Source organism: Camelus dromedarius, chromosome 12 (genome assembly GCF_036321535.1).
Source record: "Camelus dromedarius isolate mCamDro1 chromosome 12, mCamDro1.pat, whole genome shotgun sequence".
In the NCBI taxonomy this organism is placed as follows: domain Eukaryota; kingdom Metazoa; phylum Chordata; class Mammalia; order Artiodactyla; family Camelidae; genus Camelus; species Camelus dromedarius.
Genome location: NC_087447.1, coordinates 23836245 through 23857471, shown reverse-complemented (window position 1 = coordinate 23857471; position 21227 = coordinate 23836245). Strand labels below are relative to the sequence as shown.

Here is a 21227-nt window from a genome sequence, read left to right as displayed (position 1 = left end):
GATCCTTTTTCACAAAGGAAATACTCATTCCTAGTTTGACTGTTTGATAAGGGAATTTAGTATTGTCTGTTGTTTTGCTTTGCTATTGTTTGCTTAAGGTGTGGTATTTTAAACAGTCCTTGTATTTTCCTTTCTTTAGTGAATTGCATTATGAAGCTACATGTGTCAGTAAAACTCACATTTTAAAGAGTATAGTGGGTTGAATGACTGTCCTCAAAAGCATGTTTCCATGTTGCATCCTCAGGAACATGTGAAGGTGACCTTACTCGGAAAAAAGGGTTTTGCAGGTGTCTCCAGATGAGATCATCCTGGATTACCCATATGGGCTCTACACCCAAAGGTAAGTGTGCTTCTAAGAGACCAAAGGGAAGAAGGCGGGCAGTTCATATAAAGATGGAGGCGGAGGTTGCAATTTTACAGCCACAAGTTGAGGAAACACCTGGAGCCACCAGAAGCTGGAGGAGGCAAAAAAGGATCCTTCTCCAGAGCCTGTGGAGGGAGCATGGCCTGGCCAATACCTTAATTTTGGGCTTAGCCTCCAGAACTGTGAGAGGATGAATTTCCATTGTTTTAAGTCACCAGATTTGGTGATTTGTCTTGGGCAGCCCTGGGAAACTCGTACAAAAAGGATGCTAGTTTAAAGGTTTTATAAAATGAAAACTTCTTGAGTAGCAGAGGGATTAATTTTTTTTTTTTTTTTGTTCTGTGAATTGCTGGATGCTCCACTCTGGGGCGGGGCAGCATCTCTTAGGTAGTGACTTACTCCCTGGTACCATCCACCACTGCCTGCCCTGCTGGACCTCAGTCCCTGCCATCCCCTGGAGATTCTGGGTTCTGCTTCTTCACTGGCAAGCTCGTTGCCTGAAAGCTCCCTCCCAGCTTCCCTCCCGTTAGCTAATGTCCAATTTCCTGGACAGTCTCTTCTTTCAACTGGACTGTGAGCTTTGATCCACTTCCCTCTAGGACAGGGTCCCCAAATTCAAGATGTAAACACATTCTGGATGTATGAAACACAAAAACCAAAACCTCCCAAACGGACCACAAGAGTGTAAGAACAAAGTTCAACACCTGAGGCAGCGTGAAGTGGTGACAAAATGCTCTTCCACTTGGGTCCAGGAAAAGACCGCCACAGGCACAGGGAACCTCGTGGTGCAGATCTGATTTTTAAAAAGAAATTTGGAATCTGGATTTGTCTGTAAATCTCCTGATTTTAAAATGAGGCAACTAACCCATAGTAAGAAACAAAACCAAAGCTGAAAACACAAGTAAAAAAAATTGTGTGTATGTACACCAAACAAAAACATATCTGTAGACCCCACTGGACCATGCGCTCCATCTTGTGAGGGGACCCCTGTCTCGCGATGGAAAGGTGGTGGGCAACATCACTCCAGATGTTTCTTACACCTCTGGGGGGCTCTGTAGGAATCTGCATCTCCTAAATGCTAGGACACGGAAGGGTCTTCAGAGGTGCTATAATTGTCAATGCTTTGCTGAATCGGTGACTGGAATAATACAGAGACAGTGTAACGTGTTAAATATTTTATTCACATTGTTTACAAAGTGTATCCACCTGGAAAACACAGGAATCCAAAAATAGATTATTTTACAGTCATTCACATTTTTTAACAACAAGTTACTTTTGAAGGGAACCTGTAAGCACGGAGGCCCTCAGCCTGCATTGTGGTTTGGCGCCTTGTCACATGAAGCTTCCTGCTCTGGGAAGCAGAAGTCCGGGGCCGTCCACCCAGCTGGAGGGCGCCAACAGCTCACCTACCAGTGATGATGAGAAAACGTCAGTGCAGACTTGAACCCGTGAACATTCACTGGTGTAAATTCAGCGCCACTATTTTTTGTTAAGGAAATATGTGTTTTGGAGCTTGCGTACACATCAGGTAGGATGACAAAATGAAAGGGACGCATAATCTAATTGGACATTACAGAGCTGTCAGGACACTCCCGGTTCTATAAAGGGTTGACGTCTTGGCCACAGACAGAATCGATGAATTACGAGCTTATTGTGTTGATAACTTGAATCATACAAACAGCTGTGATTTGGACATTGAGGCAAGCATCTTTGACTAACTCTTTGCATGTCTGATGCCCCCCACCTGTAGGAGTAGAGGGGGAATAAACTCAGCGAGAATTAAGAACGTGCCTGATTTTAAGTGTGTTACTCCAGAAGGATGGCCATGGGCGTTTTGCTGAGAGGCCAAAAAGATGTTTTGGTTAAGAAACTTCCTATTAACTTATGCTAAATCCAATTATGTACCACCTTGATGGTGTAGCTCTTTTACTAATTAAGAAACTTTTCTATGGAATTTGACTTTAACGATTTAAAATCTACAGTATGTTTGTCTTTCCCACATTGCACCCCCTCCTACTATATTGACTACAAACTAATTACTTTTTTTTCTTTCTTTGTGAGCTGCCACAGTAAGTATGTGAAAACTTTGGAGCCTTTGGAATGGGAGCACTGGAGGAGTCTCTCAGGGCAGAATCGGATCCTTTGTCTCTGAGCAGCGCCAATGGCACTGGCTCCTGTGGTTCTGCAACTCTTGATTCGGGAAGTAATGTCTGATCTAGGTACCATCAAAGGTCATCCCCCCTCCCCTTGGGTGAAAACCAAAAAAAAGAATTTCTTAAGGGTTGTTGCCATCATCCACAAGTAGACCACAACAACTCTGAATCCAAGTGTAAGCTGAGATGTGGAGAAATTTTATCAACACGTTTACAGGTTTAAAAAAAAGACAAAGACTTTCAAGTGTCTGTTGCAATCTGATTGTTTTAGAAGACAGAAATCCATAAAATGAGCTTGCTGATGGAGCAGATCATAGCTTGTCGTCTTGCCACCCGTGGGCATTTTTTCCAAATTTGTACACTAATCTTCGGTCGACCCGTTCCAAAATTCCCGTTTTATAGTAGTACCTGTGAAAGGCAGCAGAAGAGAGATGTGGGGGAGGTTCACACCCCAGGAAAACAACAGAACACAAACACGCTCCTCATTCCTCTCCGGTGACGAGGCGGGCTCTGGTTACCCTGGTATTTTCACACCCTCTTATCAACTTACACTTAAACCTTTCCCAGACGTCTTGAAGACTGAACCTCACCACATTCAGTTCAAAACGTGTGTGTGTGTGTGTGTGTGTGTGCGCGCGCGCGTGTGGTGGCCTGGCTTCTGAATGATCCCCAGGGAACACTGCTGAGCATGAAAAGGACAGCATGTCAATTTACAAACCCTAATCCCACCTGTAACTAGGAACCAAAGTGTTGGCTCCTAACCTTTTGATTATCAAGTGAAAAGCTGCGAAAACAGTTGAATTTTCTCCAGCTGGCTGTTTTACAGAACTCTGCCTGAAGGTTCCCGGCATTTCCCGCCGTTCACTTACCTCAGAGCTCTGCTCAACTTCTCGTATGTCATCCTGTCATTTTTCTTCCTTTGTCCCCACATCTTTGCCAGGGCTTCTGATTTAACCACCCGAAAAATACCTTGTTCCCTGTCTTCCCATTCCAGAATGCCGCAGTTTTCCTCAGGAGATAGAAGCAGGTCTCGCACAAATTCCCATAGATGAGAACTTTGGAGGCCTTTTGAGAAGGAAAAAAGTCAGTTAAAGAATTAAAAAAAAAATTTCTTTTTTAAGAGATGAGTTGTGCAGCTTCTCATTAACCCCTGAGAACTGCTGCTTCCTGGAGTCATTTCCCAGTTAGGACCGAGCGCTCCACTTGGAAACTCACGGAGCTGTGAAAAGTCTTCTAGAAAAAAACCCGCAGAGACACCACATTTACATCGACCAGCAACACCGCGTGGCTCCCAGACCTTCCCTGCTCAGTGGAACAACTAAGTCTTACAGAATTAATGGAATGACGGTCAAACGATCTTTTCATTCTTCTCTGTGACAGGCTGTATGCTTGTATGGAGATCCCTCAGCCACAACTGTCTGGCTATAGCCAACCCTACAATTATGTTTTTCATGAAAAGCCGGTATTTCTCTTGTTCTATTAGATCATAGTGAAGACTGGCTCTGGATTCTGACTGCCTGGCTTTGGGTCCTGAGTCCGCCTTTTCTAGTTCTGTAACCAATCTCTCTAGTTATCTCTAAAATGGGTTCATAAGAGTACTTACCTCATAGCACAGGTTAGAGGATTATGATTTAATACATATTAGGTGGTTAGGACCAAGCCCAGCAGGCTTGCCTCTGCACTGGGTATATGGGTTTCAGTGCTGGGAAAGCTAAAAGAATTGCCAGCTCATGGGGTTTCTTTAAGTATGTCAGTGAGATGGACCCACGGCAGACCAGGAGAGATAAACCCTTATTCAAAAACTCAGCAGGCTTAGACAATTTCTTTAACCCTCATAATACTATTTCCAAGCAAAAAGAAACTGGATTTTGATAACCTTATAAAAGTCATCGTCAATTTCTCTATGTTCTTTGGGAAATAACTCATCCCACTCAAACACTGAGTTTCAAAGCTTATTAAAGTAGATTACTTTGTCTCAAAAGTGGTTTTAAGAAATCAGCAATGAGAAATCGCATCTCTACACTTACTTGTTCGACTATGGTTGTGACAGTCTTGACTTTTGATGCCACTTGTTTTCAAGCAGCTGGAATCAGCATCTGCAACAGAACGATTTATCCTTGTAGGGAGAGATGTAGGGCCACGCTCTGACCTTAACTGGTACCTAAGTGAGCAGCTGCTCACTGCATCTTTGTGGTGGAGGACAGCATGCCGCGTGCTTCGGGGGTAATCAGGGGGTTTAAGGGGTGTTTGTATCCAACACTGGGGACCTGCTGTGTGCCTGGTTCCGGGCTCTGAGCTGGAGATAGAAAGCGAACAAGACCGACTTGGTCCCGGCTCACGTGCAGGTTGAGGACTACTGGGCCACGAAAACACAAGTGAAACCCAAATCGCCATTGCTGTAAGCGTGATGAAGGAAGAAAGGCACTGGATAGAGGATGAAGGCAGAGGAAGACCTGCTGTAGCTGGGGTGGCCAGGGAGGGCCTCCCGGAGGGGAGACACACTGACGTGAGGAGGTGGAAGAGCACTCCAGCGGGAAGGAGCGGCGCGTGCAAAGCCAAGCATGGAGTGAGCGCGGCTGCGGCGGCACACGGTGTGCCCGGGGAGGCTGGTAGGGGATGATGCCGCCAGGGTAGTGGGCTGCCGGCAGGCCACGCGGGCACGTGGTAGGGATGTGGGGTGTTATTCACAGAGGAAAGCCAAAACTCTGGAGTTGGACAAGATCCACATTTTAAGAAGAGCCTTCTGGCTAGCGTGTGGAGAACAGACTGGCAGGGACACGAGTAAAAGCGAAGAGGGTAGAGCTTATGAATAGCAAGGCATTAACTCAATACTGAGTTAAAGTAGAACTCACACTGTAAGCAACAGTCTGAGACACCTGGTGGTATATGATTAAGAAATAACAGGTGACACCGGATGGCACCCTCGCCCCGCTGCCCCCCACCCCGCCATGCCCCCTTGCTCACTCCGCTCCAGCCACACGGACCTCCTGGCTCTTTCTGAAACTCGAAAGCACATCGGCCTCAGGGGCATTTGCTCCCTTTGTGCTGAGTCCATGGGCTCAGGCCCTCATCTGCATCTTTGCTCAAAGTCACCTTCTCAGGGAGGCCTTCCCTCACTGAGATGGAATTGCATATACTTACCCTACGCGACACTCCATGACCTACTTTTATTTTTTGCCGTCAGATCTATCCCCATGGGACATACTGTGGAATGTATTTATTTTGTTCACTGGCTGATTTTCCCCACTAGAGGGCAGGGATCTGTGTTTCCACGTGTACCCCACCCCCTCAGCACCTAGCACAGTGCTTGGCATATAGTAGGTGCTCAGGAGGCGTTGGGGAGCAGCTGTCACACTGGACTGCACTGTATTTGCCATTCCTGCTGCACCGCCTGGCAGGTACACTATGCTGTAACCACTGAAAGACAGAGCAAGTATGTTGTCCAGGGAAGGAATGGTACCCCGTGCACCACGCTGCTGCCCAGGGCGACCTGTCTCACTGCCAGTGGGTTGTGTCACTCCCTGGTGTAACATCCTGCAGTGGTTCCCCTTGGTCTCCAGGGCAAAGGCTGCCATGTTAGGCTGGCCTTTCACAAATGGACCTCCAGCCCATTCTCCAGGCTTATCTCTTGATACTGCCCAGCTTCTTCCCTCTTCTTGGGTCAGATAGTTCCAATGGGGCTTGACTTTCTCCTGCCTCAGGGCCTTTGCACAGGTTCCTGTACCCTACTTCTACCCAGCTGACTCTATTCTCACAAGACCTCTTCAGGAAGTCTTCTCTGAACTTCCCTCTGGGTTAGACCCCCCTTCTCTGTCCCACAGCACCCGTGTGTTCCTCAGTATCCCAGCACTGGTCCCACTGCACCGTAAAGGTTGATCTCATCTCTTGTTTGCCTGTACTAACAGCTGATATTAATGGAGCACTTCCTACATGCCAAGTGTGTGTTAAGGACTTCATATTCAGTATCTCATTTAACCCTGCCATGACCCTGTGCAGCATTATCACTATTCCCATTTATTGAGGAGGAAACTGAAGTCCAGATAGTTTAGGAATTTTATCCAGAGTGGTAGAGCCAGGACTTGAACCCAGATTAGTTCTGTTCCAAAGTGGATGTTCACAACTACCACTTCATCATGTGTTTCATAGCAGGTGTTCAATAGACACTTAATGATTATTCAAGTTTGTGGAGCATTTGCTACTGCCAAGAGCTCACTTGGTCTCACCCCTTCTTATGATGTATGTTTCTTACCGTCTCCATTTTACATATAAGAAAACAGGGGTGTGGAAGCGGCTAGGTATCTCACTGTAGGCCACTGACTCACTGGCTCACGAGTTTTGAGCCGCAGTGTGCCCTCTGTAGCAGGCCCTGGGGGTACAGCACGGGATAAGTCTGTCTCTTCTCTCAAGGGGCTCACACCCAAGTGGGTAGGAAAATCTGATGGACATGCATGGGCTACTTCAGGTGGTGATGAATCTGTGGAGAAGATTACAGCAGGTGAGCAGACAGAGGTGAGGGGCAAGGGGACGAGTGAAGCTGCAATCGTAATAAAAGCCAACAGAGAAAGCTCTCGGACAAGGAGACACCTGAGCAGGAAGGAGCGAGCCCTGCCTATGTTTTGGGAGCACGATCCAGGTCATGTGTCTGCCCAGTGGCGGAGCCGAGATCCGGGGCAAACATTTCAACGCCAGAGCCCTCAGCTCTGAGAATGACAGTGCATCGTTCACAGGAACGAACAACGACAGGAATGTGTGACTTCAGCTTGTGGCGTCCCTCAGGCCTCTTCTCGGCCCTGTCCTATGTTACAGTCGGGAACCGTGTCGATGTGGAAAAACAGGCTCATGTGCACAGGCCAAAGCATGAATGAATACCCAGGTGAGATCAGCTGACACTGGGGCTGCCGCCAGGTGGAGTGGGGTGACAGCAGGTGAGCAGGGCTGACGGCCGGTTGATCAGGACTGAGAAAGAGTCCGGCCCTCCCGTCTGATCTGATGCCACACTACGCAGTGTCACCTGCAGAGCAGGCTTCTCTATTGTTTTAATTTAATCTTGTAAGAAGAGAGAAAACAAATGGCGTGGTAAAGATAAAGGTGAATTATTAACCAGTGACTAGACAACGAGCTTTCCCTGAAATGCCAAAATGGCGAGAAGTGGGAGGAAAAAAGTCACCCTTTTAATTTTTATGATTTCCCCTCCTGTGCTTTGGATGGAAGATACTTGGCTTGACAGGATGAACACAGGATAGGTCAGCATGAGGCAGGGTTATGGGCAAGGTGGGCGTTTCTCCTCGTGGGTCTTGCCTGAGATAAATAATCCTGTTCCATCTGTTCCCAGTGCTCAGTGGTGGCTTTGAAGGTAGTGGTGGCTCGGCTAGATTGGAGGCCTTGCTTGGCAGATGGTGGTAGTGAGAGTGGCAGCGGGGGTGACAGTGGGGGCAGAGGGGCTGAAGGCATCATCAGTGTGTGCCCACCTTGAGGCAGGTTCCCGAATCCAAACCTGCCCAAGATCAGCCAGAGGCAGCAGCAGCAGCACTGCGAACACCCTAAACTTCTCTGCAGAGGCCCATGCTGTTCTGGGGGGCAGCTCACCGTGTCTTACAGCTGTCTTCACCTGGAATGTGTCCCTGCAGTTTGGACATGGCCCAAGCTCTCTGCTGTTGATGGGATTTGCAGGAGTTTGGTTGCCTTGAAACTAGAGACCGTTAAAATGTGGCTGAAGGATACATTCTCAGTCGTTGATTGGGAACGTGGTCAGCTGTCCTCCAGAAGGTGGGACAGATGCTGGAGTTTCTAACACAAGCTCACCATGTGCACGTCTCCATAACACTACTGGTCCAGCCAGAGGGCCTGCGCCCCGGGCCAGGAGCAGGAGGCGGCTCGTTCACGGGTGTTTCTGCCGCAGAGATGGAGACGATGGGTGGAAAGGGGAGACCAAGTGGAGCGGGGCTGGGTGTGTCACTTGGGCCAGTTCTGACGGTTTCCTAACTTGTTGGGCCTGAGCCTCTTCAGCAGGTATGAAGTTGAAAATCATCCTGTTCTCTGAGTCCTCATGGAGCTGGGCTCAGACCCAGAGGAGTCTTGAATCTTGGGTTTCAACTGAGTGGACAGCAGAGTGAACAGAAGGGTTTGTCAATGTGTGTGCATGTGCGTGTGCAAGACTGCGTGCCCCTGTGGGCATGTGGTGAAAAGCACAGTGTATAAGAGCATGGACTTGGAGAAAACGAGTGGGAATCTCTGTGCTACATTTACTTGTAATTTAGAAGTTTCAGCGCCTCCAGTTTCCTCAGAGGTGAATAGGGATAACATTACTACCTAGTGAAGTTTTGATGAGGATTAAATGAGTTAATGTACGTAGAATACTCAGCCCGGCACTGCGCTGGGCACATAGTAAGTGCTTCACAAATGGTAACAAGAGCTATTAATCTTTACTGAAGATGGATGGGAACATTGCTTGAAGCTGTTCCTGGCACAGGGCCTTTGCACAAACCATCCATTCTCCTTAATTGTTTCTTTCCTCTTTTCCTGGCTAGCTTCTGCTCATCCTTTTGGCCTAACTGAAATATCTCTTCCTCTAGGGCTTCCCTGGTCCCTAATTTAAATGCGATCTTTCTTCCATCACACACAAGGTGTCCTGCCATTTTCCTCTGTAATATCATCATAATCAGCAATTACATATTCATTACTGGGGTAATTTGTTTAATGTCTCTCTGCCTCCCTTGCTCCATGAGGGCAAGACCTTGGTTATGCTCATCACTGGAGCCACAGTACCTAGCTCTCAGCCCGGCACATAGTAGGCATTGAATAAAGGCTGGTCAAAGGAATGAATGAATGGAAAGGAAAAGAAAGAAGTAGATGAGGGGAAAAAGGGTTATGGGCTTCAGATTTAGGCACATCCAGGTCATCTGTCACCTGCTAACCTTGTCAGCTTTAGCCTCTAAGCTTTGGCGCCTACCCTGCGGAAAAGGCTATGGTTCTAGTACTTGTCTTACAGAGTTACTGGAGAGATTCCTTGAAACGATGTCTAGAAGGTGTCTAGCTTAGGGCCTAGTTCGCTGTAAGCACTCAGCAAATACTGGCTGCTATTGTCATTGTTGCTATTATTACAGCAGCACTGACTCTAACTGGGACTGGTTATGGATTCAGGTAGAACCTTCTCCTGGTGTGGGACACACTAGCTCTTTCTAGCTCATCATCTTCCTCGGCTGTGAGGATGGCAGGCTGGCAAAAAGACATAGGTGGGTCGAGCCCCTGAGCCCTGAGAGCGGGCTGGTCGGCCGAAGCTCCCAGAGTGCGGCAAGCGCCTTCCCTGGGCCCAGGCCTTCAGACACAGACTCAATAGTGGCCCTGGGCCTCAGTGGGCTCCTTTCTTCCAGGGGCTCTGCCGGGATTGGGCTGGAGGGTGAAAGCTGGGGTTCACTGCCCAACCCCCAGCCTGTTACAGATGGATGAAAATCCATGAGAGCCAGGAAGCCAGGTGGGCACTTTGCTCTCTGCAAGGAGGAGACACTACATGATCGTTGGGCCCAAATGCAGGGAACCTTGAGAAATACAGAGCTGCTCTCAACAGGGCCACTGGGATCTGTGAGGCAGGGTGTGCCTCCTTAAGCCCACTGCATGTGGTTCATAGACTCAGCTATTCCTGCATTAACTCTGAATAAAAAACTCATCATTAAAGCAATAGCCTAAATCCTTGGTTGATTATTTGGGACTTTAAGGAGAGAAAAATAAAAATCATAAAAAACCCTTCCTCTGTGTCTGCCCCTCAGCTGGAGAACCACCGTGTCCTGCCGTATCTTTGCGGATGTATGAGCTGCAGTCTGTGGAGGAAAGGGGTCTGTCCAGGACCCACAGCTCCTCCCACCCTGGACCAGGGCCTTTTGTGGGGCTCAGAAACTAAGCAATCATCACGATCATCATCATCATCTTTAAAAAATGAAAGCTCCAAAGCTCCCTTTCCTAAACTTTCTCCATCTGCAGAAGTGAAATCATGAGGGTTAATTTTCAGAATCAACAAGGCCATCTGAGATCCTCCATCACCTTGTAATTATTAAGGTGATCTGCTTAGTGAGCTCATCTTCATAGGCATTATCAACCATAAGGCTCTAATGGTTGCTAATTATGATTATTATTTCTAACAGGTACCAGTTTTTGGAGCACCTGTGCTGCTGGCATAAGCCAGGCACTTCGTATGTACTATGACCTGAGCTCACCACAACCCAGCGACGGGTTTTAGAGACAAGGAAGCTGAGCCTGGGGAAGGATAAGGAAGCAGAGACCCCAGCCCTGTACTCTGTCCACCACGTATCTCCCGCTGTCTTCTCTTAGCCTGTCATTGTTTCAGGTCATCACCCTTTCAGCGTGGTCCTAGACAACCATCAAGCTCACGTGCCCAACAACAGCCTTGACACAGCCTCGGGCAGCTTGAACTTGGTTACTTACAGTCTCTGATGGCGGCCTTGGTCTCTTCAGCGTCATTGAAAAAGGAGTAACCTGGAAAAGAGAAAGGAATCCACAAATCATGCCGTATAATCCTGGTTTCCCTGGCCAGGCCAGCAGGGGAGGTGTTGGGAGAAGGGGAGCCACTGTCCCTCTGCAGGGCAGTTTCACTTCAGAGGGAACCTTTGGAGACCATCTGGCCTTTATAGGGCCACCCTGAAGCCACCCTTGAGAGGTACAGTCTCCTTGTTTCCTCAGGGGCGACCTGGAGACAGCCTGGGCCAGGCATCCCAGCAGCTTCTAGGGTTTTCTGAGTGGGCACTGGGAATCCTGGCTTGGGATCAGGAGGCCTGGGCTCTGAGCTGGGCTGAGCCCCTGCCCCCTCTGCAGACTTGCCCAGTCACCGAGTCTCTGGGCTCGTGTTCCTCACTGGCAGCATGTGACAAAACCACCACTGTCCTCCCCTTTGGCTCTCAGAGTCTATGTTCTGGAACATGGCCTCTAATCCGGATTCGAACGCCTGTTATGTGCTGGTCAAAGAGGAAAATGGACACAGGGGTCCACAAGAAGTGCAGTACCCTGATATGAGGATTTAAAGAGGATTTGGGAGCCTGTCTTGGGATGGGGGGCCTTGGTTGTCTCCTCTGAAGAGAAGGGTGGGTTTGTGGGGAGGTCAGGAGTTCCAGTTGATGTTTTCATGTAGCAGCACAGGGCAAAGGACATCTCTTCTAATTTGGTGTCCAATGTGAGGGCCAGTTTCTATTCACTGAGAAGACGGGGACAGGGCATATTTGTGACTGTTGGTTCCTAGGGCCATTTTCTGATTGGTTCTGCTCAGCCACGCCCCTCAGTTCACTCTTCCCCGGGAACAGGGCAGGGGCTAACCAGGGACCGTTCCTCTCCTGCGCTGGGGGAGCCACCTCTGCCCTCACCCCTCTGTCTGACCTTGCCTTCCAGTGACCAGGGTCCCCATATTTCTGCACCCTTAAATCCTACTGAAATGTTTTCTGAGCCAGGAGCACACTGGGCCCTAGAGTCCCCCTTTCACTCCTCGCCCTTGTTATGTGTCCTTTTCTGCCAGAGCCCCAACCTATGGGATAATATAAGGCCTCAGCTAGGTAATAACCAGTTTAACATATAATTTCTTATCCAAACAGGGACATTTTTGAAAATGAAAGACCAGATAACAGGTGGGCAAATGGGGACCCTGGAAACTGGTCACAACACATGTACTCGAAACACAATACCCATAGCCGCTTGAGGAACATGATGGAGAATCTGAGGACGAAGGAGGTTGATGGGGTAGACAGTCTTCCTGCTCAATATGCTAATGCCCTGGCCCAAAGAGTGCCTGACACTCCACCCTTGTGACGCCAGGGATTCCTTAGAATGAGCAGAGGCAACTTATGGCCTGTTAAAAAAAACACGTTGGGTTTTTAGCTTATTTGTTCTGCACAGACCCTGAGGCAATGAGACCAGGGACAGGTATTTTTGATGTAACCACTGCCAGGGAGGGAGGTGCCCGAGGTGGGAGATCCCAGCACAGGAGATGCTGGGGCCTGGAGACAAACGTGACTGACTTGATGCTTGGCCGTGGCTGGTGGTGCCAAGCTGCGTCCTCTCCCAGGACGGAATGCTCCGTTTTCATGGCCCTGGGATTCTTGTGCAGGGCTCTTCCCTTAGGAGGGTTCCGCATGGAGCCCCCAGTCTCCTCCCTGAGCCACTGTGATTTGCTCAGACTTGCCTCCTTTCAGGGAAAGTCCACTCTCAGTGCAGGCTGCTGCTCTCAACTCCTTGCAGGTCACTGTCATTGGTGATAATGAAGCAGAGACTGGACAACAATGAACAGCAGGTCTGTTTGTCCTTTTCTCACCCCCAGTGAGCCATGGCTCCCAGGGCAGAAGCTAAGCAGTGCCCAGGGGTCCCCATCCTTAGCTTTCCTGCCTTGATGGGGAGATCAAGGGGAGGACAAAGACTCCTAGAGCTGAAGGTCCTCTGTGGGTTTCTGCTCAAATAGGAATCCCTGCCACAGCATCCCCATCAAGCAGGGGGCCATAAGATGGCTTGATTATCTCCAGCAACGGGGAACTTCCTTCCAGAGGTATCTTCTGAAGCAGCCATTTTAAAAAATGCTAACTTTTAGAAAGGTCTTTCTTAAAATTGAGCTGAGATGTGTCCCATTATTTATTTATTAAAACAATTTCTGCCTCTTGGTTGTATTCATGATGACAAAAATAGTTGCCATTCACTGCACTTGTGTCCTTATCGGCTGTGTCAGGTAACGTTTCACTGAATCCTGTCAAGGAGCCCATGGAAGTGTGTCATCACTCCATCACAGAGTGGAGACAATGGAGGTTCAGAGAGGTTAAGCCACTTGCCAGAGGTCCTATGGCTCAAGAGTGTTAGAGCCAGGGTTGGAACGAAGGTCTTTCTGATCTCACAGGCCCTGCTGTGTACCAACTTTCAGTGAATCAGCCCTGTTTGCCATGTGACCTTGGAGAAGTCACTTAACCACTCGGGACCTCAGGTCCTTTATCTGAATTTTAAGAACCTGTCCATCAACATTCCACTCTTGCAGGGTGTGTTGAATGCTACTGGCGCCACCTCGTGGCCATTTGATCCTTGACCATTAGGAATGTGATGAAAGGAAAGAGCAACCATAAGTTTGTTTTTTGTGTCTGGGAGTCTTGTTTCTGTTTGGTACACCAGAGACTAACACAACATTGTAAATCGACTATACTTCGATGAAAAAAAAGGAAATGGCAATTAGTTGGACAGCTCTGGAAATAGGGAAGGGACAGGGTCTATCAGGTTAATTTTCTTCTGCTTAATGAAAGGTCAAGCAGAAGTCTCTTTTTGTCCACCCTTTATGGTTACCATTGTTATAATCATAATATTTTGTTGTAGCAGTCTTGCTCCTGGGTGGTCCTTGAACATGTTTTAGTTTTCTTTTCTTTTTAAAAATATACTCAACTTGCTTCCTTGTAACTCTCTCCATTTTACCTCCAGTCTCTGATTCTAAAGCTTCTGGTATGGAGAGGTTTGGTTAGCAGGGGATATGGGTTCACAGAGAGTTGCAGTTAATAAAATTTCGCCAAGTGAGTCACATGGTGGGGAAGGACTTCGCAAGGTCGCTGGGTTCCAATCCTGGGCCCCTCCCCTTGAGGCCCTGCCCTCTGACACTGACCTTGAGAGCGAATGTTCTGGAGGATGAAGTACAGGTACTCCCCACAGATGCCGGCCGCCTCGATGAACTCCTCCTGTGTCATACTGCACAGCTGCAGGCCGCTGATGTTGAAGTGGCAGAAGGAGATGCAGCTGGCGTCCAGCTTGTACTGGTCGCAGCAGAACTGGAGCCACTCCCAGACGTGGCGCTTTGTCCAGTACTCAGGGTGGACGGATGTCCAGTAGGAGTCGCAGGCTGCATCAGGGGAGAGGCAAGTGAGATGACAGCCCCCAGGAGAGCTTTAGAAGTCCCCCGAGGAAGGTTCTGGTTATGTTAACATCCTCATCCTCTGTCTAATGGGTTGAAAGGGCTTCTAGCCCTGGGGTGTTCTGCTAGGGCCCTGGTCACCTTCCATCCTGCAGCAAAAACCAGAGGGGACTGGATCTGACCAGTGGACATACTGGCAAAAGAGGGAATGACAGGGCAAGAGACCCAGTCATGGCTTGGCTTGGGAGTGCCTTGAAAGAAGGGAACTAGAGGAGAAGGAAAGAAAAAGTGCCCTTAGATATTTGGTTTCAGACAACATGGTTTTAAGAGCATAGATTTTGGAGCCTGAGAGGCCTGGGTTCAAATCCTGGTCCTTCTGCTTTCTACTTGGGCAAGGTCCGTAGACATTTAAGCCTCAGTTTCCTCATCTGTAAAATAGGGATAATATGCTTCACTCACAGGGCTGTTCTGGACTTTGGGGTTAATGTATATAGACTATGCAGTGCATAGAAAATTATTAATAAATTCAACAGTTATTAAATGCCTACTGTTGCCAGGCACCATCTGAAGCTGATTTGATCTCTGCTCTTATGGCCAGCTGCCCAACACTGGCTCTGGTCTGTGCGCTGCTTCTGGCCACCTTGTGCTGAGGGCCTCGGGCTGCAGAGACGTTGCTCAAGTGTCTGGCTGACATTGGATCACCATAGCAGTTTCCTCCAGAGGAGAGGGAGGTGGAAGAGTTAGTTGCACTGTTGTTCTTGTGTTTTTGGTGATGTTTTGAGGATTTTCTATCCTGAGGCCAGATCCCCTTTACTCTTTCAGAGGAGCCCCCTCCACTCCCTGACAGAGGTGGGCACCATCCTGTCTGGGAGGCTGGGCAGTGGATGGCCCAGGGCTGAGATTGGGTGCTCAACAGCCTGTCTCAATGCCAGGAGAAACTGAAAGTGTGGCAGACATGATACGGAAGGGGTGAGGTATCAGGTACTTGGTCAAGAATTTTGACAGAAATAATTCCTGCCATTGCCATGGTACCCCATTCATTCAATCAAAAAGCCTCAGTTTCTTCATCAGTAAAATGGGGGTAACGATAGCACCTACATCATGGGGTTGTTCTGTGGATTAAATGAGTTAATACATGTAAAAGTTCTTAAAACAGATTTTTAATGCTATTATTATTGAACACCTACTATGTGTGAAGCAGCAAATTGTATGCTAAGGATTCACAGTGAACAAGAGGTTTGGTTCTGGTTCCCCAGGAGGTCAAAGATGAGGAAACTGACTGTACTTCAGTTTAACAAAAAGAGAGAAAAGAAAAAAGAAAAAAAAATGAGGAAACAGGGTCATGGAAGACTTGCCCAAGACCCCACAGCCAGTGTGGGGTAGAGCTGGGATGTGAACCTCAGTCTTAACTTGAAAGCCATCACTCTTCCCATCCCTCATATTGGTCCTCAAAGCGTCAGCACAGAGAAGAGATGAAATGTGGAGGGAGAAGCAGAGGAAGATACAGAGAAGGAGAAGGAGAAAGGCAGAGAGCAGAGTCAGGCAGAGGGGACTGGCTCAGGCTGTGTGGACGACAGAAAGCCTCACGAATTAAACCCCACAGCAAATGGCAGTTAGGTTGTTTCGATTCTCCCTTTAAAGGCTGCATTTGCTGCTACTGTCCCCAAAGGAGCTCGGACACTTCTAATCCCAGGCAGTTGATGGCTTCTCTGACCTGTCAGATGTCTGCTCCTTTAGCACCCGTCGCGTGTCAGCCAGGCTGCTATGTGCGTGCCCTTATCTAGTTCTTTAAATTAGCTCTAGTTCTTTAAATCCTCCCAGATAGGTAACAGCAGGAAGCTGAGGCTCTCCCTAAAACTCAGAGCCCTTCCAGAAATCTCACCTCCCATCATGGAGTAGATCGAGGCGCAGTCAAATTTTAACACTAGGTTTGTTACAGACTCAGGTCTTTGGACTCCTCGAGCGCCAAACGCAATGGAGGGAGAATGAATAACAGGTGCCCTTTCCGGCTCCCCGAACTGGGGGGACGGGCAAGCTGGTCTCTTAAATGGGGTGAGGGTCGGGGCAGATTAGTGGGTTGGCCAGGAGGGGTGGCTTAGGTGGTCCGCCCATCCCCTTGGTGGTGCCCTGTGCAGGGATCATGTGCAGTACCTTGCTTTTTGCTCCCAGTACCTCAGAAGTGGCAGTGGGGTTTGGCTTTTTTGTATCTTATTGTTCCCAATTTGCCGCAACTGCGCACGCGTACACTTATTTTTAGTCCGTACTGTTTTGTCATTGGAGGAGACATTTGTGTAGGTGCGAGCGCTCCAGTAAAGGGTCCCAGGTCTCAGCCTGTCTCAGGTTTGTTTAAATTTAAGTTTTTAATCAGAATTCTGTATGTGTATGGGTCAAAGAGTGGCTGTCTGGCCGGAGGGTGGCAGCTAATGTGGCCTCGGCCTGCGGGGTGAGGAGAGGGCTCCCGCCGGCCCACGTGGGGGCGCCACGGTTTCATGGGGAAACCCGCGGCCCTTTCCTGTCTGGCCCTGACTTTCACCTGCAGGGTGGCGGCGCCAGTAAACCCAGGGGCCTTCCACTTTTCTGGGATTCTGAGGAGAGATGTTTATGAGTCTTGGGATTTTCCCGCCTTTGCTCCTGAGCTGAGCGCCCCCGGAGATGGCTACCGGGGTGCTGCCCTTGGAGGACGCGCTGTGCTTTTCACGGAAAGGGTTCCCGAGTCGCCGGCGCCTCCCGCCTCGTTATTTTCTTTGGCACTGGGAGTTGGCCATGTTGTTTCTGGAGACTGATGGGGCCTAAAGGGTTCGGAGAGGTGTGTGTTTGTCTGTGGGGCGGGGGGGCGCCGACTAGGGAGGTGTCGCTGGCGCAGCTGCCTTCCCCTGGGCTCCTTCCTCTCAAGCTCCCTCACAGAGCAGGCTTTGTGCGCGGCTCCCGGCTGGCCGTGGAGGGAGGCCAGGGCCAGAGCCCAGCATGGCGGGCTCCCGCCGGGAAAGTCCTGCCCACAGTCCCCCGAGCGGAGAGTCCCCCTGGCTGCTCTCAGCCACATGGAGGGCAGAGTGCCAACATCGCAGGTGCTTTTTGCTCGTCGTGTGTTTCCGCGGCCCTATCCTCCCAGGGGTGAGGAAGGCCTGCTTCCTCCTCCTCCTCCTCACCCCACCCCACCCCACCCCACCCCGCAGCCGCCCTCAGCACTGCTTCCTGCTCTGGGTCTTTCCGCAGGCACTTCCGGTCACCTCGCCGAGGTCCCCACCTGCCTTCTCCTAACCCCTGCTCGTCCTCAAACGACAGCTCTCAGCCCCTCTCAGGGTGGCATACTTTCCCTGCACAGCCCCGCCCCCCAGGGGTCCCTCTCAGAAGGCCCTCCTCAAGGCCTCCCTCCCGCCCCAGACCTTGAGCGCCCCCTGTGGGCTGGGCCAGCGAGGAGCCCCCTGTGGGTGCGCAGTGGGCGTACTGACCGCCGGCCAGGGGACCTGCGGCTGTTACCTCCACTTCACAGGGAGGGAACTGAGCTTCTGGGAGGTTACTGACTCTCCTCAGGCCACAGGCTGGTCAGTAAGGGAGTTAGGCCCCACGCCCACTCCTCCATCTTTGCATGTGGGAATTTGCTTCATATTTGCCTCCCTCTTCTTGGTTGATGAGGACCAAGTTGGACACATATTTGGAAGAATAAAAAGATTTGGCTAAAGACATATATATATATATTATTTGTATACATACTATATATTTACATATAAAATAAATATATAGTATTATATATTACATATATATGTATATATTATACATATATTACATATATACATATGTATTATACATATATTACATATATACACATATGTGCGTGATGTGTATGTGTATATGTGTATAAAATCTAGGTTTGAAAGATCAGAAAAAGGATAGAGAGACTGATGATGACCATGTTTGCGATTCCAGTGAATGACTTGAAAGATTTTTTTGCTACTTAGTAGAGATGAACTCAGGGAAAATAAAAGACAGGGTGATATGCCCATAGAATATATCATCTTTAACAGGTTATATTGTCTGGAAATGTAAAGTGGTTTCCTCCATATGTCTCCTATTCAAAAAAGAATGTAAACTTTTTGGAGAAGCCGAGCTATGAGGCCCTTCTGCCTACGTTTACCAGTTGGGGGTGGATGACAGACACTCTGTGCCTGGTAGACTTTAATCCGAATGTCCACAGGTCACAGTTACAAAGCAGGCTTGGCCAGCTCCTTTGAAGTGGGAAGTAGGTCAGGACACTTGTTTAAGGGATAGCTGCATTGGGAAGAAGAATTGAGGGGCTAAAGAGAGTTTTCTGGTGGGGGGGGAATATAGTGATGCTATAACCTGGGGTGCATTTAAATTCAGAGAAAGGGCTTAGGCTTTTAAGAGCTGGGCTGGTGCACTCAAATGCTCACAGGGTCAGCAGGTGATGTCCATGATGGAAGTGGCCCCTAATGGGGACAGTGGGATTGGCAAGTTCATGCTAAGTAGACAGTTGCAGCTCAGTTGACTGTTGCCATGTGGGAAGGTGGGCCCTGTGTTGTCAAGCTCAGATTGTTATGTGAAATCTCGTAATTTTTAAATGCCGACTTAATTTAATTTTTAAGGGCCACTCTGAGGGCCAGTCAAAACTCCTACAGGCTGGCTCTCGTCTGGCAGTCACTTTGTGATGGAGAACTTCACATGCTTCTGGACACTTGTCTCCATCAAGACCATTGTTTACAGTGATCATGCTAAGACTTTGAATTTTTTAAAAATTGAAATGTATTTTCTATACATTGAAACTTATCACCGTAAAAAGCCATGCTGCTTTGCTGGGAGTTAAGGGGAAGGTACTAAATGGTTTCCCCTCCTTAGCTCCAGAAGTCTCCTTGAAAATCACTGTTCTAGAACTTAAAACCGGGGCTCCCGTTGTTTGGATTCCCCCTAAAAGTTGAAAGCATATGTGGCCTCACACTTAGTGGTCCTGCCTCCTTGGGACTAATTGGCAAAATGGGGATAATAGGACTTAACTCATCCTGCCGTTAAGAGGATTAAGTGAATCAAAATATGGAAAATTCTTAAAACAGGGGCAGGCATACAGTAAGTGCTCATTAAATACCACCCATTTATACTTGTTAATATTGGGGCTACCTGTACCACTAGTTTAATTCCATTTCCTCAGATACTTCTAATATGTTCTCTGTGTGTGTGTGTGTGTGTGTGTGTGTGTTTGTGTTTGTGTAGTTCAGCAGCAGCTTTGTTTCTTTCCAGAAATTTGGATTTATTTTCTTTATGAAAAATAAGGAAATTATATTACAAACCAAGCTAATTTGTTCGTGAATTGCCAGCACGAGTTACATGGCCAATGCTGTTCAAAATATGGGGACACAAGTGAGTCTGTGTGACTTTGTAAAATGCCTGATGACCAGGACACACACCAGACCCATGTTTCTGACATGGGGGGTGGAGAGCCTGGGGTTAAATTCCCAGAGTGGACAGAGGGGGCCAGGGGTAACTGAAGCCAAATGGTAATGCCTGTGCTTCTTCAGTAGAAATGCCAGAGAGTGGGTCCATGAATCCTCTACTTTGTTATATCCCCATTGTTTGTTACAGACATCCGATGTCTTCTCAATCTTATGCAAAGTGCTCTTAAAAAAAATTCTAGGCATATTCCTTTGCGATCTCTTCCAATATTTTGACTTTTTAAAAAATTACAATGAAATAGATGTGCAACAGAATACAAAAGTAACTTGAGCTTTGAGCTTTTAATTATGTTCCTAGGTCCTCTGGAGGAAAACTTGATGTTTCCGTTCTGCTGATCAGGGAGCATAGATGAAAAATTTTGTGATGCTCACTCTTTATGCTAGCTACAGGGATTCAGTCAGGCTCCTATTCCCATCCTCCATTCTAGGGTCTGTCAACTGACCTGGACTTTCTGGTGCGAATTTCAGGATATTGTGGGAGTAATAACTGAGCCTGGGCTGTGAAGATGGACCTTCCTGATTTGCAGTCCTGGCTCTTTAGCCTCTTAGCTGTGCAATCCTAACACAGTTTCCTAACCTCTCTGCACCTCAGATTTCTTCATTTGTCAATCAAGAATAATAATAGTGCTTGCCTCTTAAGAAATTTACCATGAAACGGAAGAAAAATGATGCATGTAAAGAACTTAGTCCAGTTATCTGGGCAACAGTAAGCTTTTGACATCTTACTTTTAATTAGTTATTATTTTTGAACTGCATCTGTTCTTGGGGAAATGAGGCTGTCCCCACTGGGGCCTCAGTCTAGCTGAGGGACAAGCAGAACAAAGCAACCCAGGAGTCAGTGAGGGGGAGGCAGACAGTCTGGGTCAGGAGGCCTGAGTTAGACAGTCTGGACGATAATTAGCATCATTTATGAGCATTGGGAGTTAGGAAAGTTTTTTGCCTGGGGCAGCACTGACGAGGGCCGGTGAGCAGACTGGATAGCACAGGGCACTGTCAGTTGTGGCTTTGTCACTGAAACGGAGGACTTTATGAGGGGAAACCTGAAATGATAAATTGCTTCCAGGTTTCCTTCCAGAGCTGGTCTAGCCCCATCCAGTAGTCCTTCTTGGCTTTCCTCCCAAACCTGTGGAATGATTTAGACCACGAGATGGAAAAAAAAAAAAAAAAAAAGTCCAGAGCAGTGTAAGAAACTGGATGGAGAAGAGGTGACAGACAAGGGCTGGCTGGGCATCAGCAGGGAGCTGTGGCCTTGGGCGTCTGGTTAGAAAGGGCAGAGAGCGCCAAGCCCTGAGCAGTCCCGGGGCCGCAGCTGCCCAAAGGTTTGGTTGTGTGCGGGATAGGCTGGAGGTGGCTAATCGTGAGGTCTCTCCCTGGGGTTGTCCTAG

At 48.4% G+C, this 21227-nt stretch overlaps 1 protein-coding gene across 4 annotated transcripts in view; it reads right to left on the bottom strand.

Annotated features, from left to right (window-relative positions):
* Positions 1 to 1524: 1524 nt before the first annotated feature.
* Positions 1525 to 21227, bottom strand: part of ELF5 (E74 like ETS transcription factor 5) — a 39152-nt gene continuing 19449 nt past the window's right edge. For all 4 annotated transcript variants that reach the window (XM_011000576.3, XM_031459813.2, XM_011000577.3 and 1 more), the window contains exons 3-7: positions 14138 to 14371; positions 10954 to 11004; positions 4545 to 4613; positions 3387 to 3582; positions 1525 to 2925 (exon numbers count right to left, since the gene is read on the bottom strand). In XM_011000576.3, coding sequence (XP_010998878.3) covers positions 2829 to 2925; positions 3387 to 3582; positions 4545 to 4613; positions 10954 to 11004; positions 14138 to 14371 — 647 coding nt within the window. In that variant the 3' untranslated portion in view covers positions 1525 to 2828. The remainder of the gene's footprint in view (positions 2926 to 3386; positions 3583 to 4544; positions 4614 to 10953; positions 11005 to 14137; positions 14372 to 21227) is intronic.